Below are 11,409 nucleotides of genomic sequence, written 5' to 3'. Positions count from 1 at the left end.
TACTAAATACCAGACAGAAGGAAATCAGCAGAAAATATTGCGTTAAATTTCCAATAATGCCTCCAAGATGGAAGCTTATTATTATGTAATAAATGATACAACAATCTGATTCTGAATTATTTCTTAACTACGTACATAAATGATCTACATATCTAGGCTCAAATCAAGTACATGTAATATTAAATAATCCTAGCAATGAATGATTACTCATCCGAAAAAAATATATAAACCAATTTATAAAATTGGCATAAAAAGTTGACCAACTAAATTGGTATCTTTTGAAGAAAAATAGGCCAAGAATTGGCACATAAAAATTGACCAAATAAATTGGTATCTTTTCATCATACAACTCAATTCTATAATTCTCACTTCAATAAACAAACAAGTCTTTTCTAGGCACTCCTGAAATTATCTAGTTCACTCTGTTCTAACTGCCTGCAGTATTCAATATACCTAGCCCCAGCTCCGTCAACAGACACCGTCAGCAACTGGCCTTGTTGCTCTTTCTCCAAAAATACAGTTAAATACTGTCAAGAACAAGTTACACCCCACAGGGAATTTCACTCTCTACCTTTCCTAAGTCTCGTAGAAGTCACTCACTTTGTCGGTGCAAATCTAGAACTTTTAACATTTCTTCTTTGTGGCAACTCAGCCGCAAGGCTATACAGCCTCCTGAATGCCACTGTCAAAGAGATAAACTTATAAAAACCACCACCTATGAATGAGAGCAGTCGACTTTACTCCATTCCTATCTCACAATACAACAAGTTCAACATAAAGACAAAGACTATTCCTAAAGACGAAGACTATTCCTATTCAAGCAAAAATGATATATCCTGTTTCCATGTACTTAATTATTCTCTTCTAAAATTGAGCCTGTATAATCCTTAATCTAACTGAATACAAAAAAAACTATATAAAATAATTCTTTAAAAAAATGTATCAAAAAGAAATAAAACTAAAAACTAACACTAACAAAGGAATGGTGACATTTTAAATAAAATCGAACTTAGGTTACAAAAGCCCTCAACCTTCGCTTCCACACGTTCATGGTGCTTTTCTGATTCTTTCTCTTAAACCAACAATGCTCAGTCTCAAATAACGGAAGATGTCTCAGATCAACGGTATTCGACCTCTCCTTCTCATGTAAATTTCAAAAGTGATCAAATATGCGCATTTCAATTATAAAAAGATTGTTTTGGTAATAAATAGCGTAAGTAAATAAAGCATAACAATTTCGCGCACTTATAATGAATGTCAATGACAAATCATACTGCGCGTATAGGGTGTTTCCTTAGATGACGCATCTTATGAAAAATTACACGTTCGTAATATGCGTCATAATACGTCACAAAAGAGTGAAAAGACAGTCAATGGAATTACTGAATTCTTCACAATAATTTCGTCCGCGGAAAATTTGACAAGCAAAAAAAAAATAAAAGATCACTTTAAGGGGGCACACTTTAGTAAAAACGGTATCAGAAACAAACTTTGGAGAGCTTCGATCCTGGCTGAATCAAATCTAGGAATAGTCAATTTGTATTCTATTTGTTTTAGACAAGGCATAAAGTCCAATTAAAGGATTCGAAATTTAGATGAAGATCAAAATGGAAGTTTGAACGTTGCAAAATTATTGGCGAAATTAGAATAAGTACAAAAATAGTTATTCTCTTTCTTAATTTGCTTTCACTAGCAAAAGGGAAAGGGGCCGGGGGACCCGGCCCCCTCCCCGTTCGCATTCCGTAGATTTGCCGGCGGAATTAGATCTGATCCCCCCCCCCCCCTCAGCTCTGTAGGGACTCACCTGGGGCCATAGAGATACGAGATACTAATATTAGTATACATCTCTATGACCAACACAAAACGACTGGTAATGAGTACTAACATGGAAGTAGGAATGACTTCCGGGTTACTCGACCTTTTCCAATCTCGATCTTGTACCAAGGGTTAGTGAAAATGAAAAAGCATATTTAAATCGCTCTGAATCGTATTTAATCACTACAAATTGAATGAAAGTTTTTTTGTTTTCATTGATTCAGTTACGTACCGTCCCTGTCAAAAATCCCTTGCCATGATTTTATGTGTAAAATGAGTGAAAAATCGTCCCGTAATTTTGCTGGTATCGTAAACATACGTGTAACCAGCCGGGCCCGAGCCGAGTACTGTGCTACTGCTAGTGCTGGCCACGCACGGCCACTGTGATCGTGATCCATTCCCTGTTTTCACGCTGTGGCCTGTTTTATTTTATGGCGCAAATGCAATTTCGCACCGGCCGATTACCAGCATACCTCGTCACCAATTCTTGTTCCGAATGTTAATGTCATGACAAGTCTCTCGGTCATTTTTCGATGTCAATATCCACCACTTTTCAGAATCAGATTATGAATTATGATTGGGATCTGGGGATGGCTGTATTTCGGCTTTGATCTCAACGTCGTTGATCCTACACGGCGTAGACATCGCTTTTTTTGGATTCACCTAACCCAGGGAGCTCCCGCTCGCCCTATTCAAGGGCGTGAGCTCCCTGGGCCAGGTCAGGTCAGGTTGGGAGTCACCGTGCACCGGCGTGCGCGTGTTGATTATGATGGACTGGAGTGGAGACGTCAGCAATCAAATCATAGATTCGCATGCGGCATGCTGGCAGATTGTTCGCCACTTTTTCGCATGATTTGGTTGCTAACTTCAGTTCATATCATCAACATTACGGTGCACGGTGAATCCCAAGCGATGTCTACGTCTTGTTGATCAACGACGTTGAGATCGAAGCCGAAATACAGCCATTCCCGATCACGATAATTTGAAAAGTGGTGGATGTATTGACATCGCAATGTGACTGAGAGAATTGTCGTGACATTTGGGAACAAATATTGGTGATGAGGTGTGCTGGTAATCAGCCGGTGCAAAACTGCATTAGCGCCTATTTTCTTTTGTAGGTTACTTTAGACATTGTTGTCATGGTTGTCGATCAGGGCCCTGCGCAATGATATAGATCTATACGTAAAACAATAAAAAGAACACATTTTATACTAGTTACAACACATAAAATCGACACACTGCAATACGAAGAGAGAAAAATGATTTGAGTTCTTAAAAAAAGGAAGCAGTATTGGAAATTGACAGGAAACAAGGAAAAATTAATGGGTATGGTGAGACTACCACATATTGAGCACCTCTTATGAAACTGACCACCTTGCGCGCGTTAAAATTATTGCGTATTACAAACGATACGCGCGGGAGAGCAGGCGCAGTGTCCATAGAAACGGTAAGAATCGATTTTACAAGAAAAAAAGCAACAAAAAGTAAAGATTTAGTAGAATTAATCAAAATTGTATTGACCGAACCCAAACCCCGCTGAAAAACCAAGAAATCCGATAGGAAACGGCTTTACAACAAATATCCTTCGTCAATCGTCGAATCATGTGCCGGAGCTCGCAGTGGAAGTAGTGAGGCGATCATTTAGCATGTTGACGTCATAGAACTGATTTGAAAGAGTAAAAATATTTATAACATGTTCCACAAGAGCGACTCTTCATGAGGAAAGCTTTTTTTCCCCATCTGTGTTTTGACCATAGGTACCAGCAAGCCTTGTGAGGTGGCACCCCTTGTACTGTGAGTGTGGACACTATTACTTTTAGTAAACATATCAGAAATATATTTAGGACCCTCTCCATTCACTGCCTTATATATTTGCATTTGTTGAATTTCCATCTTTGTTCGATGTTTTCCTATTTCAGTTGTGACAATACCTCAACAGTAGTTGTCATAAATTACATTTAAGGACAAGTCCTGCCATTTTCTTATGTTGGGGAATGAGAACATTCTTTTTAGGTATTGTGAACACTTTGCCCAGGAAGGACTACAGTAAAATGAGGTTAATAAGGCATTAGCTAGGTGTTTGGAGCTATCGATAGTTGAGTACTTTCTTGGTCTACTTAATAAGGCAATATGTGAGCCACTCTTTTTGCTCATCTCATCAACTTGTTTTTGCCGGGTGAGTGACTCTTCCAACCATGTGCCCAGGTATTTGAAATTTGAAACTCAAGGGCATGATCATCGACTTGCACATTTAAGGGATTTGCATTTTTCAGTCTGTTTGAGGTACCAAATGACATGAATTTTGACTTTTCAGGGTTTAGTGTAAGTTGATTTAATATTAGCTATTGACTTATTCTCTGGATCAGTATTGATTTCTGTTTCAATTTCTTCAGTGCATGTAGCGCTGTACATTAATGCAGTGTCATCAGTATAGAGCATGGTCTTACCTTTCTTAAGTACATTGGGCATGTCATTCAGGATTCATGTCAGGATTACACCAGCAGTCACTAAGCTGGTCAGTGCCATGGTCATTTTGGGGTTCTATTGTTTGGAAACAGTAGACAGCTTTTGATTCAAGTTCAGCTTGACCGCCTCAGGCTATAATGTGTAGGCCTATATATATATGGTTGCTGTTCAAAATGGTCAGTGCCTGTTAAGCAAGTTCAATGTTGTGAAATAGAAAACACAACTACTCACATATTAAAATGAAGATCCTACTGAAAATTGTCCTGTAACTTCCTTGATACTGTTCCTTCCACTTGGTGCACAGTAGGGACAATCACTCATATCAGAAACATATAAAAAAAAAGTTAGAAGTTAGGCACAAGTTGAGGAGCAACACTCAAACGCTCAACCCTCTCTCTTTTTTGTCGTTATTTTGCATCTCCTCCCTCCAGTTGTGTTATCAAGACACCTCATACTGATATCATATTCCCTTGATGGGCTGACTCTTTGAGCTGGCATTCTGTAAATCTCACAAAGGTACCAATCCAAAAAGTACAAAACTCTCTGTATATCTCAGAAAGGTACCCTCTCTCTTTTTTGTCGTTCTTTTGCATCTCCTCCAGTTGTGTTATCAAGACACCTCATAATGATATCATATTCCCTTGATGGGCTGACTCTTTGAGCCGGCATTCTGTAAATCTCACAAAGGTACCAATCCAAAAAGTACAAAACTCTGTATATCTCAGAAAGGTACCCTCTCTCTTCTTTGTCGTTCTTTTGCATCTCCTCCCTCCAGTAGTTTTTTCGAGACATCTCATGCTGATATCATCATATTTCCTTGATGGGCTAACTCGTGGAGCCGGCATTCTGTAAATCTCACAAAGGTACCAATCCAAAAAGTACAAAACTCTGTATATCTCAGAAAGGTACCCTCTCTCTTCTTTGTCGTTCTTTTGCATCTCCTCCCTCCAGTAGTTTTTTCGAGACATCTCATGCTGATATCATATTTCCTTGATGGGCTAACTCGTGGAGCCGGCATTCTGTAAATCTCACAAAGGTACCAATCCAAAAAGTACAAAACTATGTAAATCTCACAAAGTTACCACTCCAAAAAGTACAAAAATCTTGCAAAAGTACAAAACTCTGCAAATCTCGCAAAAGTTCAAAACTCTGAATATGACAATATTGTGGTGTGGCTGCATTGCGACATCGTTATTCTTGCTCGATCAATTTCCATGGCAGATGATTTACACACACACACACACCATTTGGCTCTGCACTGTGAGATATTGTCCTTTCGCAATTTGTTTGCGACGCTCTGTGTCAATCAAAAGACATAACATATATACAAAATACAACATTTCTTCACACCACACAAAGTCGCAATATATGTATATGGTTGCTGTTCAAAATGGTCAGTGCCTGTTAAGCAAGTTCAATATTGTGAAATAGAAAACACAACTACTCGCATATTAAAATGGAAATCCTACTAAAAATTGATCTGTAACTTCCTTGATACTGTTCCTTCCACTTGGTGCACAGTTGGGACAATCACTCATATCAAAAACATAAAAAAAGTTAGAGGTTAGGCACAAGTTGAGGAGCAACACTCAAACGCTCAACCCTCTCTCTTTTTTGTCGTTATTTTGCATCTCCTCCCTCCAGTTGTGTTATCAAGACACCTCATAATGATATCATATTCCCTTGATGGGCTGACTCTTTGAGCTGGCATTCTGTAAATCTCACAAAGGTACCAATCCAAAAAGTACAAAACTCTCTGTATATCTCAGAAAGGTACCCTCTCTCTTTTTTGTCGTTCTTTTGCATCTCCTCCAGTTGTGTTATCAAGACACCTCATAATGATATCATCATATTCCCTTGATGGGCTGACTCTTTGAGCCGGCATTCTGTAAATCTCACAAAGGTACCAATCCAAAAAGTACAAAACTCTGTATATCTCAGAAAGGTACCCTCTCTCTTCTTTGTCGTTCTTTTGCATCTCCTCCCTCCAGTAGTTTTTTCGAGACATCTCATGCTGATATCATATTTCCTAGATGGGCTAACTCGTGGAGCCGGCATTCTGTAAATCTCACAAAGGTACCAATCCAAAAAGTACAAAACTATGTAAATCTCACAAAGTTACCACTCCAAAAAGTACAAAAATCTTGCAAAAGTACAAAACTCTGCAAATCTCGCAAAAGTTCAAAACTCTGAATATGACAATATTGTGGTGTGGCTGCATTGCGACATCGTTATTCTTGCTCGATCAATTTCCATGGCAGATGATTTACACACACACACACACCATTTGGCTCTGCACTGTCAGAAATTGTCCTTTCGCAATTTGTTTGCGACGCTCTGTGTCAATCAAAAGACATAACATATATACAAAATACAACATTTCTTCACACCACACAAAGTCGCAATATATGTATATGGTTGCTGTTCAAAATGGTCAGTGCCTGTTAAGCAAGTTCAATATTGTGAAATAGAAAACACAACTACTCGCATATTAAAATGGAAATCCTACTAAAAATTGATCTGTAACTTCCTTGATACTGTTCCTTCCACTTGGTGCACAGTTGGGACAATCACTCATATCAAAAACATAAAAAAAGTTAGAGGTTAGGCACAAGTTGAGGAGCAACACTCAAACGCTCAACCCTCTCTCTTTTTTATGTCGTTATTTTGCATCTCCTCCCTCCAGTTGTGTTATCAAGACACCTCATACTGATATCATATTCCCTTGATGGGCTGACTCTTTGAGCTGGCATTCTGTAAATCTCACAAAGGTACCAATCCAAAAAGTACAAAACTCTGTATATCTCACAAAGGTACCCTCTCTCTTTTTTGTCGTTCTTTTGCATCTCCTCCAGTTGTGTTATCAAGACACCTCATACTGATATCATATTCCCTTGATGGGCTGACTCTTTGAGCCGGCATTCTGTAAATCTCACAAAGGTACCACTCCAAAAAGTACAAAACTCTCTGTATATCTCAGAAAGGTACCCTCTCTCTTTTTTGTCGTTCATTTGCATCTCCTCCCTCCAGTTGTGTTCTCAAGACACCTCATACTGGTATCATCATATTCCCTTGATGGGCGAACTCTTGGAGCCGGCATTCTGTAAATCTCACAAAGGTACCAATCCAAAAAGTACAAAAATCTTGCAAAAGTACAAAACTCTGCAAATCTCGCAAAAGTTCAAAACTCTGAATATGACAATATTGTGGTGTGGCTGCATTGCGACATCGTTATTCTTGCTTGATCAATTTCCATGGCAGTTGATTTACACACACACACACATCATTTGGCTCTGCACTGTCAGAAATTGTCCTTTCGCAATTTGTTTGCGACGCTCTGTGTCAATCAAAAGACGGAACATATTTACAAAATACAACTAACAATTCTTCACACCACACAAAAGTCACAAGAAATCAAGGAAATTTCATAGGGCTTAAGGCTAATCAGAACCGCAATGCGCTGAGAACAAAATGCAATGTAGCCTTAATCATTAACAGGTTTCATAACCTGTCATTGGGTGATGTATCTTTGTTTTCTTTTCCAATGTTGGTCTACAGATATCAAAAAAGATTGGGTGATCTGTTCAAGTTCAGTGTTGACCCTTTTGGTCAAGGGATGTTTTTCGTGTGAACTAAATCGACGGAATGGAACGTGAATGGAGTGTAAAAAATGCCATAAGTAAGAAAAAAGTCCCCCTAAATCATGATGGCCAGGAGTTTGATCCTGCGTAAATGCATGGTTAGAATGAAGCCTGGCACTCCATTGCTCTTCACCCCTCCGAACAATCTAAAAAAAAAAACTACTAAAGCAATTTTTAAAAGCTGTGTCTAAAAATGCATTTCGCTGGCAGATGGTGAAATTAATCTTTGAAATATAGATCTAAGTATTATGCATGTTATAAAATTGTCAGTTAAATTCATTGCTAATGTTAATAGCCTAAACCAAAAGGAAAGTGAGACAAATTTTCTGATCTGCTGATGGTCGGATGATTACGTTGTCTTGGCTTTTGTCATCAGGTAGAGGTGCCAGTCCAAAAATAAGGATCGTCCCAGAAAACAAGGGTATCATGAAGTAAACAAATCATGTCTTAATAAACTGAGATTGTCCATATTTATGTCTGACGGCAGTTTTATTCATATCCCCCTGTGGGACATAAGGCAGCAATTGCAGGAATTGAGAGTGCTAATTATGTGACCTCAAACCCCTCCCCCTCCAGTTCACTATCTACTTTTTATGACTTGCAGTGTGTGGGGGGGGGACTTCAAGATTCCATCTTACATTTAAATGAATACTCATTTTGTCTCCTATTCAGGCCACCATGGTGCGAATGAACGTTTTGGCAGACGCACTGCGGTGCATCTGCAATGCCGAGAAGCGATGCAAGCGCCAAGTTATGATCAGGCCATGCTCAAAGGTCACTGAAAAGTTCCTCATTGTCATGATGAAGCACGGTGAGTGTATGATTTGTAATCGTTTTTGTTCACCATAACATCTTTATTCATTTTAGTTAGGAGAATGCTTGTTATCTAGACCTTGTGTCCACACAATATCAATCCCCCAACCATACGAAAATGATGGCCACTGTAGTTCATTTGTCTCCTTTGATAAAATCCAAATCTATGCAATTTTTCATAAGATAAGAGGGGATGAAGACGAAAATGTCATGGGTCGTCCCGCAATATTCTCTGACAAAAAAAATGAAAATCATGAAGCTGCTCATGGTGGTCAATCATGCTAGTAATGTGTTGAGACCAAATCCATTGGATGAAAAATGAATGAAGATGCACTAATATCCTGTTGTCAAATGTAAATCAACATTGTAATTGATAAATGCAAGCTATATACAGCAAGATATTTTGTGTTGCAGGCTTGTCATAATTTACTTGCTGCATACATGTTGGTTAGGTATTGATTTGATTTACGACTGTTTTTGTCTCACCTGCGAAGCAAAGTGAGACTATAGGCGCCGCTTTTGCGACGGCGGCGGCGGCGTCGTCAACATCAAATCTTAACCTGAGGTTAAGTTTTTGAAATGACGTCATAACTTGGAAAGTATATGGACCTAGTTCATATAACTTGGAAAGTATATGGACCTAGTTCATAAAACTTGGCCATAAGGTTAATCAAGTATTACTGAACATTCTATTAGAGTTTCATGTCACATGACCAAGGTCAAAGGTCATGTAAGGTCAATGAACTTTGGCCATGTTGGGGTTTTTTGTTGAGTAACCATCATATCTCTGTAAGTTTATTGGTCTAGTTCATAAAAAGTGGACACAAGAGTAACCATGTATCACTGAACATCTTGTGCGAGTTAGAGTAGTATTCAAAGTCAGCACTGCTGCTATATTTAACCGCGTGATGCAGGTGAGACGGCCAGAGGCATTCCTCTTGTTCTGTTATTGCTGCCTATTTTTCTTCTATGAATCCAGGTTACATTGGTGAATTTGAGATCGTAGATGACCACAGGGGAGGCAAGATCATTGTCAACCTAAATGGCAGACTCAACAAGGTTAGTAGATTTCAGATTCTATGAACTTTGGGCTAGAATCTGACAAAATTTAAATCATTGATCATGATATTTGAAAGTACCTGAAAATGAAAGGCCAAGTCCATCCAAACATAATGGCCCGAAATGACAACTTCAGGCTGTTTGAAAACCATTGGTTGAACCCCTGGTTTATGCAGATTCCCTGTATAAATAAGGTCAATTTACCGCATATACTGAAAAGTGTCTTCATGATTTTCTATTGAATATCCCATGAATGTGCCTACAGCATTTCAATTATAATTAAGTCTTTGAGGAACTATGCAAAGGATGTCAATGTTTTGTTACTTTTGACTGAGCAAAGTGGGAAACTAATCCAGAGTTAAAAGCAATCTTGCAGAGACTATCCATGACCCATTACACTCCAACAAAAGAGAGGGGGGGGGGGGTATGTTTAGAAAAGGGAAAAGGAAATCAAAATGGATAGACATTAATTGTCTTTTAAGTAAAATTTTAAAATGAAGAGGCAGTTGAACAGGAAAGAATCATTGTGCATTGTAATTGTTCCATTTTAACACAGTGTGGTGTGATCAGTCCTCGCTTTGATGTACCTATTGAAGACATGGAGAAATGGACCAGCAATCTCCTTCCATCTAGACAGTTTGGGTGAGTTTCCTTTTTCTCCCCTTTCCACAGGAGTATACATGTAGATATAAACGTTAACATTTCCCTTTCAGATAACTGCCTCAGTCGATTCTCTTTGGATCGTGAGAAATCAGAGTTAATTGGGCAAAAATCAACTGCGAAGAATTATGCACACACGTTTGCATATTCTAGGGGGTGTTTTACAAAGATATATGTATGACTTAGAGTCGCACTTCGATGCCCAGTTGCGTGCGGTATAAAAGGCATGACTGCATTGGTCTGATCTTGCCAAGAGGATGCGCACTACTGTGTATTGATCAATGAGATTGCACGTTGAATATCATGTATGCAACAGGACTTAAGTGCAATTTAAGTCATGCTTAAATCTTGGTGAAACGCCCCCCTGGTCTAGAATAATGCTTTGTATTAGGCGTTTGTGTGACTTTTGTGAGGTTGAATTACGCAAGTCTTCTGTCATTCACTAATGAAATATGAAGCCTTGTTATTCATTCTGCTGGTGTCCTCAATGCATTCCATTGTTTTCTGTGTGTTTATACAGGTACGTCGTGCTGACCACATCGGGGGGCATCATGGATCACGAGGAGGCGAGGAGAAAACACGTCGGTGGCAAGATCCTGGGCTTCTTCTTCTGAAAGCATGTCCAGAAAACATGGTGTTGTAAAATCCACAACAGCAACAAAAAAATGATAAAATAAACAAAAAAAATAATAAAATTAAAGTTGAGGCAAATTGATTTCATTATGGGTTGTTTATTGCTGTAGTGTTGTGCGGTACATAGGATGTTACAGTGATGTATATGTTATTGAGAGCATAGCAAATCTGGTTTGTCCATTGGATGTCTATTCAGAGTTGAGTGATCGGCCAATCGACTGCTTTCCATGAACGTGGTGAACTGTAGACAAATACCATTGTGGATATTTTACAATTGAGAAGCAGAAACTGTTCCCCCTTTTAAACGATCAATAATACATAA

The 11,409-nt window shown here is 38.7% G+C and overlaps 1 protein-coding gene across 1 annotated transcript; it reads left to right on the top strand.

Moving 5' to 3' along the window:
* Window positions 1-1,857: 1,857 nt before the first annotated feature.
* On the top strand, window positions 1,858-11,169 carry LOC121422698 (40S ribosomal protein S15a). Its single transcript, XM_041617865.1, has 5 exons — window positions 1,858-1,946; window positions 8,595-8,733; window positions 9,715-9,794; window positions 10,351-10,436; window positions 10,975-11,169. Exons 2-5 carry the CDS (start codon window positions 8,601-8,603, stop codon window positions 11,066-11,068), a joined length of 393 nt encoding a protein of 130 aa, XP_041473799.1. The 5' UTR covers window positions 1,858-1,946; window positions 8,595-8,600; the 3' UTR covers window positions 11,069-11,169.
* Window positions 11,170-11,409: the final 240 nt, after the last annotated feature.

The sequence above is a fragment of the Lytechinus variegatus genome, chromosome 10, assembly GCF_018143015.1.
Source record: "Lytechinus variegatus isolate NC3 chromosome 10, Lvar_3.0, whole genome shotgun sequence".
Taxonomy (NCBI): domain Eukaryota; kingdom Metazoa; phylum Echinodermata; class Echinoidea; order Temnopleuroida; family Toxopneustidae; genus Lytechinus; species Lytechinus variegatus.
This window is presented reverse-complemented; position numbering and strand designations above follow the sequence as displayed.

What these genes read in the sequence shown, in the direction of transcription:
- LOC121422698 (XM_041617865.1), top strand. Translation starts at nt 8,601, where the DNA reads ATGGTGCGAATGAACGTTTTGGCAGACGCACTGCGGTGCATCTGCAAT. An exon ending in CATTGTCATGATGAAGCACG is followed by an intron (nt 8,734 to 9,714) that starts GTGAGTGTATGA and finishes CTATGAATCCAG; the next exon opens with GTTACATTGGTGAATTTGAG. An exon ending in CTTCCATCTAGACAGTTTGG is followed by an intron (nt 10,437 to 10,974) that starts GTGAGTTTCCTT and finishes GTGTTTATACAG; the next exon opens with GTACGTCGTGCTGACCACAT.